Source organism: Psittacula echo (genome assembly GCF_963264785.1).
Source record: "Psittacula echo genome assembly, chromosome: 5".
Taxonomy (NCBI): Eukaryota; Metazoa; Chordata; class Aves; order Psittaciformes; family Psittacidae; genus Psittacula; species Psittacula echo.
The window spans coordinates 82,874,237-82,893,480 of NC_137739.1; the positions used below are offsets into that span (position 1 = coordinate 82,874,237).

The 19,244-nt window shown below is 39.7% G+C and overlaps 1 protein-coding gene across 2 annotated transcripts in view; it reads left to right on the forward strand.

Annotated features, from left to right (window-relative positions):
- INO80 (INO80 complex ATPase subunit) overlaps positions 1-19,244 on the forward strand; it is a 65,189-nt gene that overhangs the window by 24,752 nt on the left and 21,193 nt on the right. For both annotated transcript variants that reach the window (XM_080617681.1, XM_080617680.1), the window contains exons 16-25: positions 550-692; positions 1,758-1,842; positions 2,341-2,458; positions 3,399-3,484; positions 4,455-4,622; positions 5,039-5,172; positions 5,990-6,057; positions 8,046-8,139; positions 9,196-9,373; positions 15,046-15,186. In XM_080617681.1, the coding sequence (XP_080473807.1) occupies positions 550-692; positions 1,758-1,842; positions 2,341-2,458; positions 3,399-3,484; positions 4,455-4,622; positions 5,039-5,172; positions 5,990-6,057; positions 8,046-8,139; positions 9,196-9,373; positions 15,046-15,186 (1,215 nt within the window). The remainder of the gene's footprint in view (positions 1-549; positions 693-1,757; positions 1,843-2,340; positions 2,459-3,398; positions 3,485-4,454; positions 4,623-5,038; positions 5,173-5,989; positions 6,058-8,045; positions 8,140-9,195; positions 9,374-15,045; positions 15,187-19,244) is intronic.

The following is a 19,244-nucleotide window of genomic DNA, read 5'->3' on the forward strand; positions in this document are numbered from 1 at the left end:
TACATGCCACCAAGTTGAACAATGTGTGGATACAGAGTTCTGTTTCTTCATCCATATAGTAGTATTTTCATTAAGATAATAAGGTAGAAGGCTTCTCTTGTGCTGGAGAGCAGTACTGTACAGGGCTCCATACAGTAGTGTGGAGTTCAGCTGAAGAAACGAGAGCTTTGTAAATAAAGCAGGAAGTTTCAGTGTCAAGGACTGTTCGTTCTATTTAAGTAACCTAACTCAGGATGCCCAAGTCGAGCATCCCTGCAGGCCTGTCAGATTGTTCCTGATTTAACAACAGAGTTTTGTAGGGTTCAGTGCCTGGGTCTTGTCTGGCCCATTAAGAACCATCTGAAATTGTTCAGGGAGTAATGGGCTGAAGTCCAGATCCACCAGTTGAATAACTGTGCTGTAGTTAATTTATAAAGTCAGCTGGGGAAAAATGCAGTAATAATGAGAAAAGATTATGAAACAGAAGCCTGAAATTTCAGGGCACAAAAGTAAACTATTTGCAAAGTATTTACCTTATGTTGATATTTGTTTCTTATTTTGTGTTTATAGAAGACATTGTATACTCAGGATGCTCCTTTCCACGTGGTGATTACCAGTTATCAGCTAGTAGTACAGGATGTGAAGTATTTCCAGCGGGTGAAGTGGCAATATATGGTGCTGGATGAAGCACAAGCACTCAAGAGTAGCTCCAGGTAATAAATTAACTGGAAATAAAGTCTGCCCTCTGTATCAACCTCTTGAAGGAATATCACAAAAACATCATGATTCCATAAGTTGATAGAAGTTAAAATTGACACCCTTTGTCTAACCTACTTACGTATCTGTATAATTCTCTATCACTGGATTAATCCAGTAGTTCTTTGCATTTAGATTTTCCTTCTCCAAATATGTAAAATGAAATTAAAAAGTAATTGTGGAGGAGAAGCTTGCATGGAGTACAGGACAGTTAAACAGAACAGTGTGAAATGCTTCTTTCTGTTCACCTTTCCTGACTACTCTCAGAATTCTGCCTACTGAACAGTCCACAGTCTTTAGCATAAATTGCTTATATTGGCTCCATTAAATGCATTATTTTGATTCCTTCTTTAGTGGCACTTCCAGGCACAAATGAAGGTCAGAACCCTGTGAATACTGTTGGCTGCAGTAAAGCCCAATCTTTGTCATAAGACTCGATGCCAGAAAGTTTTCTGTTTGTTTTCAAGTAATGGATTTGTCCGTCTTTGCTTCTCTAATTGCTTTCCCATAACCTTTGTCCAAGTTGCCACTGTACACAGTAAGTTGAAGATTGCTTTAGATGCAGACTCACTCTGACCAAAGTCTGTTTCTTCAGCATTCTTTGGAAACTGCCCTTCTAAGAGGGCTGTAATGTATGGCTTAGTGTTCCTGCCACAGTATACACTCAATGTTGTAAAGTCTGACAAATACATGACATTCTGATTCATAAAAACTGTTTCTTTCTGGAAGTTAATTATTCTGATCATAAGATCTTATTAATATCAAAGGATTTGTATTAAAAAAGAGTAAAAAGACACTTAGAAAAATAGAATAAATTATGCATGTATCTTTATAATTGGTTAAAGGCTACTTCTTCCTGTAATTGTCTTTCAAAAGACTGGGGAGTAGCTGTGATAGTTTTACCCAGTGACCTCCAAAAATCATTTGGCAAGGTCACTGGAAGCAATTGGTCTTAAAATACTTTGTTTCATGTCCTTCTACAAAAAGCAGTTTTAATGATCTTTCTTAATTTTATTCATTAGTGTTCGTTGGAAGATCCTACTACAGTTCCAGTGTCGAAACAGACTGTTGTTAACTGGGACACCAATCCAGAACACGATGGCTGAGGTATGCACGAGCTCACAGGAGTGGACTTCTCTTTATAACAAGAATATACACTAAATATATATGTGAACAGTTGAGAAACCTGTTGTATTTGTGTGGTTATGGCAAACCACTGCCAAACAAACATGGGAGCAGCTCTGGGAGGGAAAATACAGAAATGTGCTACACATCCAAATAAAAATGAAACTGAAGATACCTGGTGGTGAGTAATAGCTAGATTTCAGGATGAAATCTGATTCTTGTGGCTTTTCCTTCAGTTTGCTGAAATCACTGTGGTGTGTTTCTCACTGGTTTCTAATGGTGTCTTGTTGATATATCTGGCATTTGTCAGGAGGGTGAGGAAGAAGAAGATGCAGCTGGGTTTTTGTTTAATTTTGCTGTGTCTTGTTCTCTAGGAAAGTGATTTTGCTTATAAGGACCTGCAAGGGTTTGAGATCCTCGATTACCTTGCCCACAGTAGGGTGACTTTTGCTGATCTGTTGTTTCTTCCTCTACTTTTAGCTGTGGGCCCTACTGCATTTTATCATGCCAACGCTGTTTGATTCCCATGAAGAGTTCAATGAGTGGTTTTCCAAGGACATAGAGAGTCATGCAGAGAACAAGTCCGCCATTGATGAGAGTGAGTGCAGGGTGTAACTGCAGTAATTTTTATGTAAAAAAAATCTGTTGCCTTTCCCAACTACTAATGGTTAAACTTTATCTCTCTTTTTTTATATGAGAAACATCATCTAAAGTAGTGGGTACATAGTGGGATTGGAATGTTAAGGATTGTTGTCCATAGTTTATGCGCAAGTTTGTGTTTCTGACTGTAATGTAGCATGTGCAATGCATAGAAAAACATCTAGTGAAAATGTTGATTTGCTGCCTGTCTCCAGTCTTCCTCCTTCCCAAACAGAGGAAAACAAGTAAGTATCTGCAATACAAAGCACTAAACACCTTTTGTGCTCCAGAAGAAAAGCATAAAAATTGGAGGGGGGCAGAAATCTTAAAAGCAAATTTTAGGAGATAGAAAAATCTAGCTGAGTAAGATAGTTGATATGTAATTGGAGTAGAACACAGCACAGTTGAAACTTGTCACAAAGTAAAGGCTTTAAGAGTTCTCAGATACCCAGAGGCTTTGTTTCTGCAGGTTATAATAAAGACTGTAGTTGTCTGTCAATATGATATATGCCCTGTTCTTGTGATGCTGTAATTTTGGTGGGTGAGACTTAGAACTGTAATGATCTCTTTTCGTGAATTAGCAACGTCTCATCTGAAACTTCCTTTTGCACTGATAGTCAGTGATAAATTTAAGCCCATATTGTTCAGCCCAGAGGAATATAGAACATAAAAAATGCTTTAGAACTTCATTCTTTGATGCAGATCTTCAAATTCGTAAGTCAAAACAGTGTAGCACAGCATTCATTTGGTAAAAGAAATAGCAACAGAGAAATATCAACTCTGTGGTGTAAGGACTCATGTGCTGTAAGGAGTAAGGGACTTAATTTGTAGCAGAACGCCATATAGTTTTCTCCTTTGGTGAAGTAATTGTTCCTTGTTCCCCATTCCCTTTATTTCAGACCAACTATCCCGCTTGCACATGATCCTGAAGCCTTTCATGTTGAGAAGGATCAAGAAGGATGTGGAAAACGAGCTGTCAGATAAGGTGAGAAAAAGTGTTTATCTGGAATGAGTATTTCAACATCATTGTCATAGCTCTGTTCTCTGATTTGGTTTTTGCGGACTCATTTGGCAGCCTGCATACCTGAAGTTTGATTGTAGACCTTTCACAGACCTTCGGTTTCTGGCACCACATCCCAGCAATCTCGTTAGATGTGAATGTAACTGAAGAATCCCTAATTAATAAACTTTTCTTCTAGAGAAAACCTTTTGTTAATGGTTACAAATAGAAACCTTTAAGCCTGATTAAGTTGACGGAAATATCACTAACTGAGGTGAAGGAGATTGATACAGCAGTGATTGGGTGATAAACATCACCAGTTGTGTTTGTGAAGGGTTTGGCATGGATTTAGGGTTCTTTTTGCTTGTCTCTACAGAGCAAGAAATGCATAATGGCAACATCATACTCTTCTCTCTTGTAGTCTCTTAATTTCATGTGGGTATTAGCAATACTGGATGATCTTGTAGTCAACATGTCCCCAGGTTATGGGACCACTGGTTAAGAGACATCTATGGGGCTGTGATGTTCTTACTAATTTCATAACTAGAGCTTCCCACAGACACTGTTATTATGTGATGCATCTGTCACTGTCATGGGCTCCTGACACATGTTGAAGACGGCTCCAAATGGGTAGCATTTTAACAGTAGGATGGTAGAATTGAGGTCAGATTTTAAGCTGATCAGCTGCAGATCTGATATTTTCAGAGCTTCTTCCCAATCTGTTTACTTAGTTGTGCTCACATGCTTTTAAAGATCTGTCTCCTGCATCATTACCTAAACTTGCCCAGGTTGGATCCTGAATTATGTGTGAATGTAGCCAATGTATGAATATATGTATTTTTGAGGGAAGTTATGTTTTCCTTAAGATATATTTCTCTCTGCTTTGTGTGTAGTGATGTGGTTCATCTTCCATTTCAGAGACACGAAAGGCTAAATCTTAATTACTATTTTTCAGATTGAAATTCTTATGTACTGCCAGCAGACAAGTCGACAGAAGCTGTTATACCAAGCCCTGAAAAACAAAATCTCTATTGATGACCTCTTGCAGTCCTCAATGGGCACTACTCAGCAAGCACAGACCACCACTAGTAGTCTCATGAATCTAGTCATGCAGTTCAGGAAGGTAAGGCTATTTTAAAAGGAATTATCATTCATTAGCACAGAACTAAAATATGGCTTCTAGAAAGCACCATATAAAAAAAATTATGGCATAGGCAAGCAAATTTGAACACAGTTCAGTTGTGTTTCTGATGCAGTGCAGCATGATGTTGGGGTGAGAGAGCTTTAGCCAAATGGTGCATGCATCTGCTAACTGGTCTGCTTCCAAATTGGTTATGTGGAAATCATTCACTTAGGAAGAAGAGGCAACAGCTGTTATGTGAATAGGGAAAGATATGATGCTGTATTCAAATTTTGATAGATACACTAAAATAGCTGTGCAATACTATAGTGATCAATGGTTGTATTGATTTGGGATGTAAGTGCTGCACCTGACTAAATTAATTATTCCCAGCGTTTGACTTGCTCTCTTTCTTATAGGTGTGCAATCACCCAGAACTGTTTGAGCGACAAGAAACTTGGTCTCCATTTCACATCTCCCTAAAGCCATACCAGATTTCGAAGTTTATCTACCGTCATGGACAGATCAGGGTCTTCAACCACTCACGGGACAGGCAAGCCTATTCCGCTCCCTCTCCAGTTTAGCATATTTAATATTATTACTTAGACTTATTTTAGCTTTGTAAGTGCTAATTAACTCCCTTACCTGATATATGTTATCATACATTGGCCAAGCAATGCATTCCTAGTTTTCTTTTGTTCATTCAGCTGTTAAGCATCTGATGCCTGATTCTTACCCTTGGTGGAATCCTGATTATCAAAGATCCCTTTGGATACGAAAGTCAGGAAGAGGAACTCAGAGTTGTTGCTGATGATGTGAAATAGAATTAGGCTTTAAAAGAATTCTTTAAAAAAAAAAAAAACAAAAACAAAAGCCCTGGTTTCCCTTCAGTGAGTTTTCATGTTTAAGGAAGCTATCAGTATCTGCTTGTCTGTGACATAGTATATCTTCATCATCTACTAGTGCCTTGACAGCTTTTAATGCTTATTTGGGATGAATAGAAGCTGCCTGTGTGCAGTTTGCTCTTTCTTCCAGCTGTGGCAGTTCTTGATTAATTTTGTGTGCATTCAGTTATGAGGAGTGCTCAGGGCAGAGATGAGAAAGCCATGTTTGAAGATGAGACTAACTGTCCTACACTGTATAATGCAATTCCAGAACAATGGGGTGCCTCGGCATCAAATTAACAGTAGTGCCTGTGGGCTGATGATGTTTTTCTCTTACTTCCATGCAATTCCAGTTGTCCAGAGTGCTGAAATACTTACAGTGGAGAACTGAATGGTTACTCTGCATTTTCTGCTGATTGAGTGATTGAACACTGTATGTGTTAACACCTTAGTGATTTTGTTTGGTTTTGTTGCTTTCATTTTCAGGTGGTTACGGGTTTCACTTTCACCATTTGCACCAGACCACATCCAGCAGTCTCTCTTCCATAGGAAGGGTAGGTTTACAGTGCTGGGAAGCAAATGGGGATGCATACTTGCATGTGATGTAACTTACTCAGTGAGAAGGACTGACAGGCTAGATCAATTAGTTCGCTGAGATAATCTGATTAAAATTTGACAAAATTTTGTTAGTATTTATACTTCTACATATGAGGAGCAGCATTCAATAAGGAACAGATAGAAGCAGCTGGAAGAATTATATGGAGACAGCTTGTTAGTTGGTTACTGTTTAATCCTACTGCAGTCTCTTGTTCTATTCCTCCTGTCTTGTTTTATCTTGCTTCAAGGGATTAATGCTGCCTTTTTAGTTTAATGTGAGTTTTTCACAGATTCAATTCAGATAAATCTTGGATTCATTTCAGTACATTCTGTATCATATGTTAAACTGCCAACTTCTCTTTCAAGTAGAAAATAGATGAGATGCAAGTGACCCAGGAACTAACCAATGAGCGAAAACAATCACATAAGCTGCTTATATTGACAAATACAATTTATTATCATAGGTGATTGATTTTTTTTTTTCTCAAAATAGCTGATTAGATTGCTTCACTCTAAGAGTAGGAAAAACTGGGAGAAAAAAGCAAGAGATAATGGCTGCATTACTGTTGTTGAAATCTCTTAGCATGGCCCTGTTCAGTTATGCAAAACGCTTTACAAGTATGAAGAACCAGATGCAGCTATAGGAGTCTCTGCTTCTCTGTAACTTTAACTTCTGTATGTCTTGCTGATAATTCTGTTTTCTGCTTGTTTTGGTATTCATAGAATCATCATAGAATAGCTAGGGTTGGAAAGGACCTTAAGATAATCTAGTTCCAACCTCCATGCCATGGCAGGGACACCTCACACTGAACCATGTCACCCAAGATTTCATCCAACCTGGCCTTGAACATTGCCAGGGATGGAGCATTCACAACTTCCTTGGGCAACCCATTCCAGTGCCTCACCACCCTCACAGTACAGAACTTCTTCCTTATATCTAACCTGAACTTCCCCTGTTTAAGTTTGGACCCATTACCCCTTGTCCTATCACTGCAGTCCCTGATGAAGAGTCCTTCCCCAGCATCCTTGTAGGCCCCCTTCAGATAGTGGAAGGCTGCTGTGAGATCTCTACGCAGCCTTCTCTTCTCCAGGCTGAACAGCCCCAACTTTCTCAGCCTGTCTTCATACAGGAGGTGCTCCAGCCCCCTGATCATCCTCTTGGCCTCCTCTGGACTTGCTTCCACAGCTCCATGTCCTTTTTATGTTGAGGACACCAGAACTGTACACAATACTCCAAGTGGGGTCTCATGAGAGAGGCTTTCTCTTGGGGACCCTTTTTGACATGCCATAAACGGAAACTAAGTTTGGCAATATAGTTTTTGTGTAGAAATTAAAAAATAAAAAAGATACAAATGGTACTGGGGATCTGCGGTGTGCATGGGTGGGCCTGAAAGGCTTGCTTTATTAACAGTGGAAGGTATCTCTTCTGCTCCCCACCCTTCACTGCAGTGTTTCTGTCATCCTCACCATGCCTGTTACATCCTTATCCTCATACTCACATTCCTCTATCCATTCCTACGTCTCTTTCCAACCCATTTGGCTGGCTGGCTGGCTGGCTGGGTGAGAGAAAGCATGTTTGGTGGACATCCTGAGGTGTGGTGTTCTGGTCAGCTGTCTGGTAGATACATGTTTGCATTCGCAAATGTGCACACTGCCTATCAATTCTGCATGATTTTCTGGCCTAGGATGGGGTTTCTGACTTGGTAAATGCCTTTCTCTTGCCCAGACTGAAAAATGAACTGGAACTTGGAATCAGCCAGCAGTGATTCAGATTAAATTTCCAGTATTTCTAAAAGATCCAGGTTAAATTATGATCCCCTGTTTCGTCACCTAGATTTGTCGTATGTGAGAGAATGCGTGTCTTGAATTGATGGAGTAAGTTTATTGTTTTCAGCTGAGTGTCTGCGAAATGTGTTGGCCTAACTTTAGTATTTCTGTGATGTAGGCATCAACGAAGAAAGCTGTTTTTCTTTCCTCCGGTTTATTGATGTCTCTCCAGCAGAAATGGCAAACCTCATGAATCAGGGACATTTAGCCAGGTGAGGACAACTTTTTGGAGTTCTTTTTTCCCCTTTAGTAATTGTAGGAAAAGCACAGGTGATGTCAGAAGCATCTCTGTAAACATGCATTTTCTGTGCCTCTTAATATTACCATTTGTCTATTGTTACCTAATATTACAGGCACCATTATTCAAGGTGATTTGTATGCCTCTGTCAATAGAAAACCTCTGTTACAAACATTTGACACTGTAAATACACAAGATTGTCAAAGGGCCACAAAAGAGTTTACTTAACATCATACTGTAGGTTGCTGACATTAGCAAGTGCAAAATCCAGACTTCTGAAGGCCAGTTTATTGCAGTGCTTACCAATTCCTCTTTAGCATGTGTTTTAACACATGAAATAACACTTGTGCTGTGACAGTTGTTCTTCAGCTGTGAACTGTGTTGTTTATTTTCCACATACCTGGTTTTAATAAGTAATGGAATTCCAAGGCATAAGCTTAGGATAATGGAATTTTAGCATTGTGAACTATATGTTTGTTACAGTGTATGCAATGGACAGTACTCTGACTGAAGTTAGATAGTGACTGTAAGAAATCGGAGATTAAGAGCAAGTCTTTATTAATAAATGTGTTTTGCTTAGGGCTAATATTCTTTTATTGTGGCTATTTAGGACTAGTATTTCTTGTTGTGTTTCAGTAACATAAATCCAGTTTCTCTGGACCTGTCTGAATTATCTATATTATAAATACTGCATTCATTATGCAGGTTATGAGTAATTTATATATGGAGCAATTAACAGAGCAATCAGAGTGCAGTTTTAAGTAGCAGTGGCTAACTTGGACTCAAGCCTTTTAAACAAGTGCTTTGAAGTTTCTTCTGATTTAATCACTTCACTTAAACCGCCTTAGGAAAAAATAAAATAAGAGTAATGTAATTGAAAATGTCAAGCAAAAAATATTTCTTTAAGTCAGGACACTTTAAGCCTGATGTTCTGAAAGAAACATTTGCATCAAATAGTTATGCTGTAAATATCCTCAAGCCTTTCTTTCACAAAGCAATGAATGAAGGTATCTACTGTGTTCTGTTTCAGGTGGTTAGCTCTTTTCCTGTCTCTGAAAGCATCCTACAGGCTTCATCACATGCGCTCCTGGGGGGAAACCGAAGGAGAGAAACAGCAGGGGTCATGTTTTCTGCGGAACAGGGATTTCTTGCTTGATGTAAATTTCCCACTGTCTTTCCCTAACTTGCACAGCTGCACTTTGCTGCAGGTAGGCAACATTTTTGTGCCATGGAGACAAGTAGCAAATCCTCATGAGTGAGAAATGATTTAAACCTTTCTGTTCTTATACAACTGGGGAAAACAAACTTGGAAGCAGGATGATTTTATTATCTGTTTTATTAGATACAGTTAATAAAGTTCAGAGAGCTGAACAGAGAAGTAATTTTAACCACTATCTTACTCCCATGTGGTGACGCATTTAAAAACTGCTATAAAGAATAAATCAGTTGAATTAGAAGTCTTAAAAATGCTACTGAAGCAGCAGAACTAGACTCATGACGTATCAGGGATGGATTCTACATGTCAGCTTAAGAGTTTTGTAATGTTTTCTACATGTAAGGTGCTTGGTTTCTGACTGAAACAGATCAAATTCAATACATTATTGCAGCACTGGGGAAAGCAGACACTGCAGCCTAGCAGTATTTCAGAGTTGGTGGACAAGCATTGTTGATGGTGTCTTTCTACTCTGAAATCTGCTGCTGCTGCTAGCTGACAGACTCCAGATGTTTTCATCTTACTGTGTAATGCAAGGTCGTTTTCTCAAATCTTTTGCCTGGGATGTGTGTGAAGGTTTTGTCTTTTTATGACTAAATTGCTGTTGATTTCCTGAGTTAGGTTATAGCTCCATTGATTTGTTTCACTGGGAAATAAGTTCACAAAAGTGCTAGCACAGAGTCAGGAAAGCATCTGGGGCAGTTAGCAGATACGCAGTAAAAAACTTCTGAAACAGTGAGATTGTGCCAAATTTCTCTAGGGAATATTGCTTCTGTTCATGGGTCTGGAAGGGGAAAGGAGATAGCCAGAATTCAATTGAATAGCGTGTAGAGGAAGTTGAAATTGAAGACGCATAAGCAGTAGGAAACCAACCTTGGACTTGGTGTCATGTTTTGCAGCGTTAACAGCAAAGCCAACAAAATGAGTCCTCTTAGTTATCAAACAAAGAGCAAGCCAACCGAGCATGTATGGCAGTTAACTCTGGCTGTGCTGGTGTTCAGATATTCTGTGTTTCCATGTCTAGCTCGATAAAATGTCTGTGCTGTATGAATTTGCTTTCAGTTAGCTTTTTGCGATTACATTCAGCAGTTGGTATAGTGACTGTGTAATACTTATCTCTAAAACTGCACTGTAGCTCTATTGTTTCCTTGGTATGGTTAAAGAGAACTTGTGTGGCATCATAAATATTGCAGCCTAACAGTAAAGGAGTAGAAGATGGTATAAAAAGTTGTATGCCTTTATAGAAGGTAGCATTCATTTTTACGTATGTAGAAAGATATAGTTCTTTGTATACCCTTTGGGTTAGTGTATATAAATACTAAAAAATGGAAGTTGTTAAATTTTCTTAGAGAAGGTGAGTTAATGTTATAGAAATTAAATAAGAAATGTGGAATGTGCAGATGTAGGTTTTAGTATTAAAAATTAAATGTAAAGCATATAGATAGGCTACAGACCCACCTGTGCTACAACCTAGCATGACTTAAGCATATAATTTGATTTCTCCAAGTAATTTCTGTCCTTTGAGGAAGTTATTCCTTATATCTCAGAGGTCCCAGTGCTGTGACTATGTGGAACAAGTAATTGGCATAACTACTACCTTTTACAGAGAAAACAGCCAGCTGAGAAGCAGAGTTCATCAGTGTGTGCAATACAGTGCATTTGTGATAACCCCACTGAATCTAAAGGACATTCAGCCCTACAGTTACGACAGATTCTTTAGATCCGTTTTCTAACCTGCATGTTAGACAAATTGCCACCTGAAGTCACTTGAAAATAACCTGTATTTGCAGGATTTTGTTTTCAGAGCTTATATGTAGAACCTCTTAAAAAAAAGGGTGCAAAACGAGCTGAGTTTTACATGCCTTTTAGCAGCGAGCAGCATCATTGGTGAAAATGAACTCACTGTTTTCATCTTAGCCCAAATTTGAGAAACTTTCAATGTAAAATTCCCTGAGGCTTTCTCTATGGTTTCATAAGATAGTAACGTGTAGGGAGTGAGGAGGGGGAGAAACAGAGGAAAAAGGAAATGGTATAAATCTGGAAAGGCTTTTCTTAACTGCTCAGATCAGCATTTCCGATATAAGAGACAAACCATGAAAATAAGTCAGTAGACAAAAGCCCACATTTATTTTTAATGGATCTTTCGGAAATTGAGGTAACATCTGTCTAAATATAGTATGGGTTCCTTCACATAAACACAGAAGTGTGAGGTCTCTTCATTCCCCTTATTCAGCATGATGTTATTTAATTTGTATCCATTGATTTTGGGTGACATGGTTTATGGCAGGGGGTTGGAACTAGATGATCTTAAGGTCCTTTCCAACCCTAACTATTCTATGATTCTATTTAAATTAATGTAAAATCTGATCTGTTGAAATGAACCCTTCTATCCTTTGCTTTCCTAGTTTTCTTTCTATTAGGTAGGATTGTTAATGAGCTTAAGATGCTGGTAGCAATCACCCATATTTAATTGGAGCTCTGCAACATGGAAGAACCTCTTCCAACACTTTCTTTGGATTGCACGGTTGTAGTAGATGTGTACTTCTTACTTTTTAACAATCCTCTTGAGTTCTTGGCTTTATTGTACTAAGGCATAGGATCCATTTCAAGGCTGTGGCTGTGCTCAGTTCTGTAACCTTACCCAGTCTTTTCCATGTATGTTACTGATGGAAGCTGGTTTCCGCTGTCCCTGTTGTATCTGGTGTCTGCTCTGTTCATGAATACTTAACTGCTACGTATGTCAGGGAATTCAGAGAGGGATGTTTCTTGTGCCCTGCTCGTAATTTGTACGCAGGAAGCATAGCGCTGAAAACCAGATCAATGCCCATGTCCAAGACCTACTTCTAATACTCTATATATGCAAAAGCAATATTTTTCACTTATTTTTGATACCTTCTTGGAAGTTTTCCTTTATATTTCTTCCTGGGTACTTCTAATAGGGCTAAAGCCATCTTTGAGGCTCTTTGATACTGTTTTCCAAAAGAGAATTAAATAACAAACTTGCATAGGTTTGGAATTACACTTTGTTAGCCATTTCTTGTATTTTTGCTTTCCAGGAAATAGTTACCAAACTCCTCTCGTGACCAGGGCCACAATCAGTATGCCAGCACTTGGTGTTGTAAGACTTACTGGAAAGCTCTTGTGACTGCATGCAATGCTGATTCCTCTTTGTAAAATGAGTTGTACCCCCAGTGAGTGGGCTTTTACTTAGCTCAAAGGCAGTTGGTCTGAGTCCGTATACTAGCCTGCTGTTGCTGGGAAGGAAGTCACTCTTCCCTTCTGATCCTTGCTGTACTTTCTTTACTCCCAGCTGCTGAATTCTGCCTCCACTGATGTAGGCTTGCACTGTCACATCCTGTATGCACCAACTGCAGAAAACTTACTGTTTTCATGGCTGTTGAATTGGTTCTTTGGTTACATGTGTAGTTAAATAGGCTTCTGCAGTGATAGGCAGGTGATAAAACTTGGGCAAGAAGTGGCACAAATGTCATGGAAGGTATTTCCCCCCTTTTCAGCAGCGGTGCTGGTGCTTTGTTGCCACCACTTCTGGTCCTCAGATGAATAAGCCACCATTCACATCTGTTGCCCACAGCCATGTACTCCCAGCCTTGTATTTCCCACTGCTGTTTCAGCACACGGCCTGTTTTACCAGGTGGTGAAACAGATCACAAAACTAACTTGGAGTGGAGGGGCAAGGATTTGTTTTCATCTTGATCAGCATCTTAAGGAGTACAAACAGCTAGGTCAACAAGAAGGGTCTCTGCGGGGACAGGAGTGAACATGTGAAGCAGTTGTGTTAAGCCAGCATTACTGATGAAGAATTGCCAGCTGAGTAGAGCCTGCTTTGGGGATCACATATCCAGTGTGGCCCTAGCTTTGACCTGTGCTTTTTAGCCCTGCTGAGTGTCAGTGAAAGGCTATTGTCAGCTCTTTCTGCACTCACCTTCTATATGGAGGAGCAGATGTTCAGTCAGAGCATACGAACTTTATTTTTGCCAGCTCCACACCACAAGTCTTGCTGGTAGCAACTGAAAGACCCACTTACACGCTAGGAGTGACTGTATTTCATAGGTGGTGCTAGCACATATGTCCAGTAAGACTGTATTTCTCCCTTGTCAGCAGGTTCCGAATTACACATGCTAGCCGTCTGCATCTTGCCCAGTGAATTTACATCTGGAAATGGAAAGGGCCCAGAATGCATGATCCATAATAAACTGCTGCTGTGGATGGTTTTAGGGTTTTTTTCTTAATATGGAGGAATGCATATATCAAGTGTATAACATTATAGACAAGACATCCGCTTCTGTCATGTACCCTGTTGTATAGAACTTCAAACACTGGAATTTTAGGAAATTGGGAGGCTCTGTAAAGTGAAAGTAGCATGCAGTTGATTTTGGTGTGTTAGGAACTGGACCAGAGCAACGCCAAAGTTTCAGGTACTAGGCACATTTTACTTAAGTGAGCTGCTAGAAATGCCAGGAGGGCACATCCTGTGATCAGTGAGAGGTATACCTCTTATGTGTCTAAAATTGTTGCATGTTTCCTGTAGTATGCAGAAGAATGCGTGCTTTAAAAAACAATTATACGTAATGATAATACATAATGAAGACGATCAGAGGGCTGGAGCACCTCTTCTATGAAGACAGGCTGAGAGAGTTGGGCTCCTTCAGCCTGGAGAAGGCTCAGGGGAGGACTTACAACAGTCTTTCAATACCTAAAGGGGGCCCACAAGAAACCTGGAGAGGGACTTTTTACAAGGGCCTGTAGTGACAGGACAAGGGGGAATGGCTTTAACCTGACAGAGGGGAGATTGAGATGAGACATTAGGAAGAAATCCTTTCCTATAAGGGTCCTGAGGCACTGGCACAGGGTGTCCAGAGAAGCTGTGGCTGCCCTATCCCTGGCGGTGTCCAAGGCCAAGTTGTGGACAGGGCTTGGAGCAACCTGCTCTAGAAAATTCAGTTTGCTGATATTTTTCTGTGTGGGGTTGAGCATCTTCAAAATTCTCCTTTTTTTTAAATGCTGTGGCATCTCAATGCACCCACTTCTGAATCAGTACATTTTTCTCTGTCAAAAGGATATTGATACACATGTGGCAAGCTCCAGGATTTACACATGGGTGTGCTTATGTGTGTGAGTAACCATGCTACCATCTTGGAAGTTCTCAGGTTAAAATTCAGAGCTGTTTTGCAAAGAAAAGGAAGAAAAAGTTGGAAAAAATGAAAGTCCAAGGGTACCAGACTAGTCTCATTTAGAATGTTAATTTTTTTCTCTGCAAAATTTCATTTTACTTATGCTTCAGAATACATGAAGGATTAGCTTCAAAACAGCTTGAGGGGCAGACCTAGGATATTCCTGTCCTTCCTTCATTATAAAAGCTAAGGTCAAAAGGTTCAAAGAGCGTAAAACTTGTTTCTGGTTCCAGCTGGGCATAAACGCAGGTATTGGTACAGGCTATTTTGATTTCAACTGTTTCAGGATTTGAATGTTCTGATAATTACACAAAGATCCTATACATTCTCACTGCAAAAGATGTGTAGTTTCCTTTTACAAACAGAAATACTTGGTCAGTGTTTCTTGTCTGTCTTTCTCATGGGTGGTCACAATATCTAAGAGGAGTATTTCTTTATAGACATAGTAACTTACTAGTTTTAATTTTGTTTTCAGAACCTTGTGTTCAGCAGCCACTGTAAAGCAGTTACTGGCTATTCAGATCATGTCATACATCGAAGGAGATCAGCTACCTCATGTGTACGGTGCTGCCAGGTGACTGAGCTGCCATCCTTCCTGTGCATAGCCAGTCCACGGGTAAGTCCCAACTTAAGTTGTAAATTATGTATTTCTATTGTGTTTTAAATCTTGTTAGAATTGTGTCTTAGGAACAGGATGATCTACGACTTTCTTTTGGTTGGGTAAAACTGTTGTGAGGATATCCTTTTGCTACTGTATTCAATAGTAGTTTTTTTTGTAGGGGAAGTGACTGTAATGTGCCCTGAAGGGAAAAGGAGAGTTCTGAGATGTACCTCTCAGGAGTTATTCTGAGATACATAAGATTTCACTTTCTCTCCTAGTACCAAAAGCAGTAAAATTACAGAAGAGGTTAAGCAGATTGTTCCCCAATAATCTAAAAGGGAGATGAAGGTGTGCTATGAACAGAATGGGGTGATAGTTTGGTCAACACTGATGACAGAAGGGAGCTGAGGAGCAATGATTTTTGAAAAGGATGTTAGTTTTCTCTCATTGCATCAGCTTATGAGCCAAAAAGGAAACACCAAATTGCACTGTGTAAGAATTACTTGAACTGGCATTTTCTAAGTCTTTTGGATATTAAGTGGTACTGCTTGGGATTGTCCATCACCTATCAATTGAATTTTTAAATTACTTTAGCTGAAATTTCCTGAGCTGACACAAGAGACCTTCTGAAGTCTATGGATACTGAATTCCATGTTGTTGGATCTTGACAAAATTGGGCAAAACATACTTTTATTACAGACCATACAGATGTTACATTCTTTACTCACTGTCGATGTTAATTGCTGTGGGCTTGATCAAATGGGCCCATGTGCAATTGTACATACGCATCTGGAGAAGGGTAGAGGTAGGGGTAGGACTCTGTGCTTATTACCTACATGCTGTTGCTTGAGCTGAATTCATCTATGCCTGCAGCTCCAGGGGCCAGGAATCCAAAGTGAACTTCTGAAAGTCACACATCACCTCCCGGTCACAACATATTCCCGTCCCTGGAAGTGTTCAGGGCCAGGCTGGATGGGGCTTTGAACAACCTGGTCTAGTGGAAGGTGTCCCTGCCCATGACAGGGAGTTGGAACTGGATGAGCTTCCTCCAACACAAACCATTTTATGATTTTATGATCCGTGACCTAGTTCAAGAGCAAGCAGTTATTCCGAGAGTAAATTGTGAAAGCCACTTCTTCAGATTCCTTTGATTTGTCACTCTTTGTACCTAAATTTGCATTACAGATGAAGAATATGTGAAATACTTCCCCCTACATCAGAAAGGGAGGAGAAGGGGCTTAGAAGGCTACATATGAAGGGGAAGGGAAGGGCAAGTAGAGATCGTCTCTAATATGTATTCTCGTGAATAAAAGTTACTTGTTTTGGCTTGGCTGGTGTTTAAAGATGATTAAGTGGAAGTATAGCTTTTTGTTTCTAGGAATACAAAGACTTAATTTTACGCTTGTTCAAAACTTTTGGCAGGAGTGCGGAAGACCTGAAACAGCAGAAAGGGCACATATGTTCTCAGAAACTATAGCCTTCTGTTGTCATTTGACCTGTGATGAATTTTGGGAAGTTAATGGAGTGAATGATAGAAATAGGAGTGCATGTTTATGTAGCAGCTATGGGATGGTGAGGGGCGAGTCAGTGTCGTAGTTTTCTTTCTAGGCAGGCAGTTTTCTGGGGTACATATAGCTTGGAGGATGGATCTTGTATCCTGATTAGGAAGCTGACTAATTCAGTTTCAGGCAGTATTGTTTGGTTTCAGTAGATCCAGTGTGTGCTTGCAGCTCAGAAAGCCAACTGTATGCTGGGCTGTATCACAAGAAGTGCATCCAGCAGGTTGAGGGAGGTAATTCTTCCCCCTCTCCTCTGCTCTTGTGACACCTCACCCTCAGTCCTGCGTCTGACTCTGGGGCCCTCAACACACGAGGGATGTGGACCTGTTGGAGCAAGTCCAGAGGAGGCCACGAAGATGCTCAGAGGGATGGAGCACTTCTGCTATGGAGACAGGCCTGAGAGAGCTGGGATTGCATTTTGAATTGAGAGATTTTGCTATCTCCCCCAAAAATCAGTCCTATGCTTTGACTGCAGGTGGCAGTACAAGATAGCATCAACCCTAAAAGTCTATTTTGAGTGATGGAAATACGTACAAAGTGTTAGCACAGACTGTTCCTCTTGCAGTGTTTCAGGTGGCTGTATGTATAGAACCATAAGCCAGACTGGTTTAAAAACAGCTCTTGGCTTTTTGCAAAGCAGTGACTTTACCATTATTGCCAAGATTTTGTCTGCTTTTATAGTTTTATTTCAATATGTGCTATAATTGTGCTAATGAATCTGTTTAAACAATTGTTTGGCTCTTGCAAAGAGAAGTCTCTGTGAGATGAATCTATTCCACAGAGCTCCTGTAAAACAGGACTGGACCACAGCTTCCAGCCAGAAGATCTTGTTCAATACCTTTTACTTAGGGTTAGCTGGTAAATATTCAGAGAGGTGCAGCCAGCATCTAAGGTATTAGGCAGTATGTCCTGAGGTGTGGGTTGCTCCCTTCACCTTACGGTTCTGAAGTACAGTATTTAAAACTGGTGATATTTAAACTATTTTATTGCTTATCATTTAGTTAAGTCATTAAAATACCTTCATTTGCATGATATAATGCTACATATCTATTATTCTTAGTATGCAGCATTGAATTATGTCATGATAGAGTAAGCTGGAACAAAAAATTAAAACCCTTCCAAATATGTGAAAGCTTTTAATCTGCAATAAAAAGATACTTCTTTTCATGGTTAATGTTTCAGTTGTTCCAGTATCGCACTAATTTCCACCACTACTCAATTGTGCAGAAACTCCACTGCTTACTGTTCCCTACCGAATCCTGAAGACCCCCATGCTATTTTTTCCAACACAGATCCACTTCCTGTTTTGTAATGTGAAAACTTTTGCAAGCTTGATTTCCCCTGCGTTCATTTTCATTTGTCACATTGCTTTTTCATACTCCCATAGGTAATGTCATTTGCACACTGTTAGGATTCATGACAATATTTTTAACTTACATGAATTTACATGGACTTCTTTTTTCCCTATTTTACTTTTGAAATCAAAGCAACAGTGACTTCTAAAATAATGATACATTTGCTTTCCATGTTGGTGAAGAAACCTACGAAGCATTGCAAGTTTGTAACTGCTCTGTTATTAGCCCATACTGTAAGGTTAATTTGTCTAATATTAAAGTTTAGATGCATTTTAGATGAGTTTCAACACATTATTAAGCCTCTAGGTACTGTGTGAAAGTTTCTGCCAGCTTTCTTGTCTAAACTTGCTTATAAATAGATTTCTAAACACACAAGAATGTTGGCCCAAACCATATTTATATTCAGGAAAAATAGAAAGAAGTTGGTGATCCGCATTTTATTGGAATGATTCTTGTGCTGGATAAGTGAATTGTTGTGTATTTATAGTTGTGTGAGAGTGTTCTACTTGTATTTGCTTGGATCATGTGGTTTAACTCCTGGTGAAGTATCAAAACTAAAACCCAGGCTGTTGTGGTGTGTACCATGGCTCACTTCTGCTTTTGGTTTTTATTACTGAAGTATCTTTAAGTTGTCCCTTGCCCTGCTATGGGTGAGGTAAGAGAAAGCTCTGGATTGTACAAAGGACATCCCTGTCTGCTAGAACAGACTCCTTACCTGAGGACATTACAGTCGTTGGCATACAGCTGTCTGGCTAACATGGACCTTCTGCTTTCTGTACAGCTTTGGGTGGATGTGGCAGAGCAGAGGGAGTTAAAGTGATGATGGAGCCATTCCAGAATAGCTCACATGGCATGAAATCAGAGTTGCTGTGTTTGCAACAATGGTCTGTGCAGCTGGGTTGTATATACTAAAGCAGGTAATAGGGCAAGGAATTCGGAGAATGGCCAGAAGAAAAAGATCACCCTGTGCTCACTGGCACTGTTCCTGTGGCCCGTTTCTGTTCAGATCAGCTGTCAAGCCCAAGAAATGTGCTGTTCCAAAATAGGGCTGTTTCCCTGTTCATTTGTTTTCCTTTCTAATTTATGTTTCTTCCAAATATTAAATTATCACATGAGTTTCTGTTAAGGACGATAGGTAAGTCTCATATCTGCTAGGTAA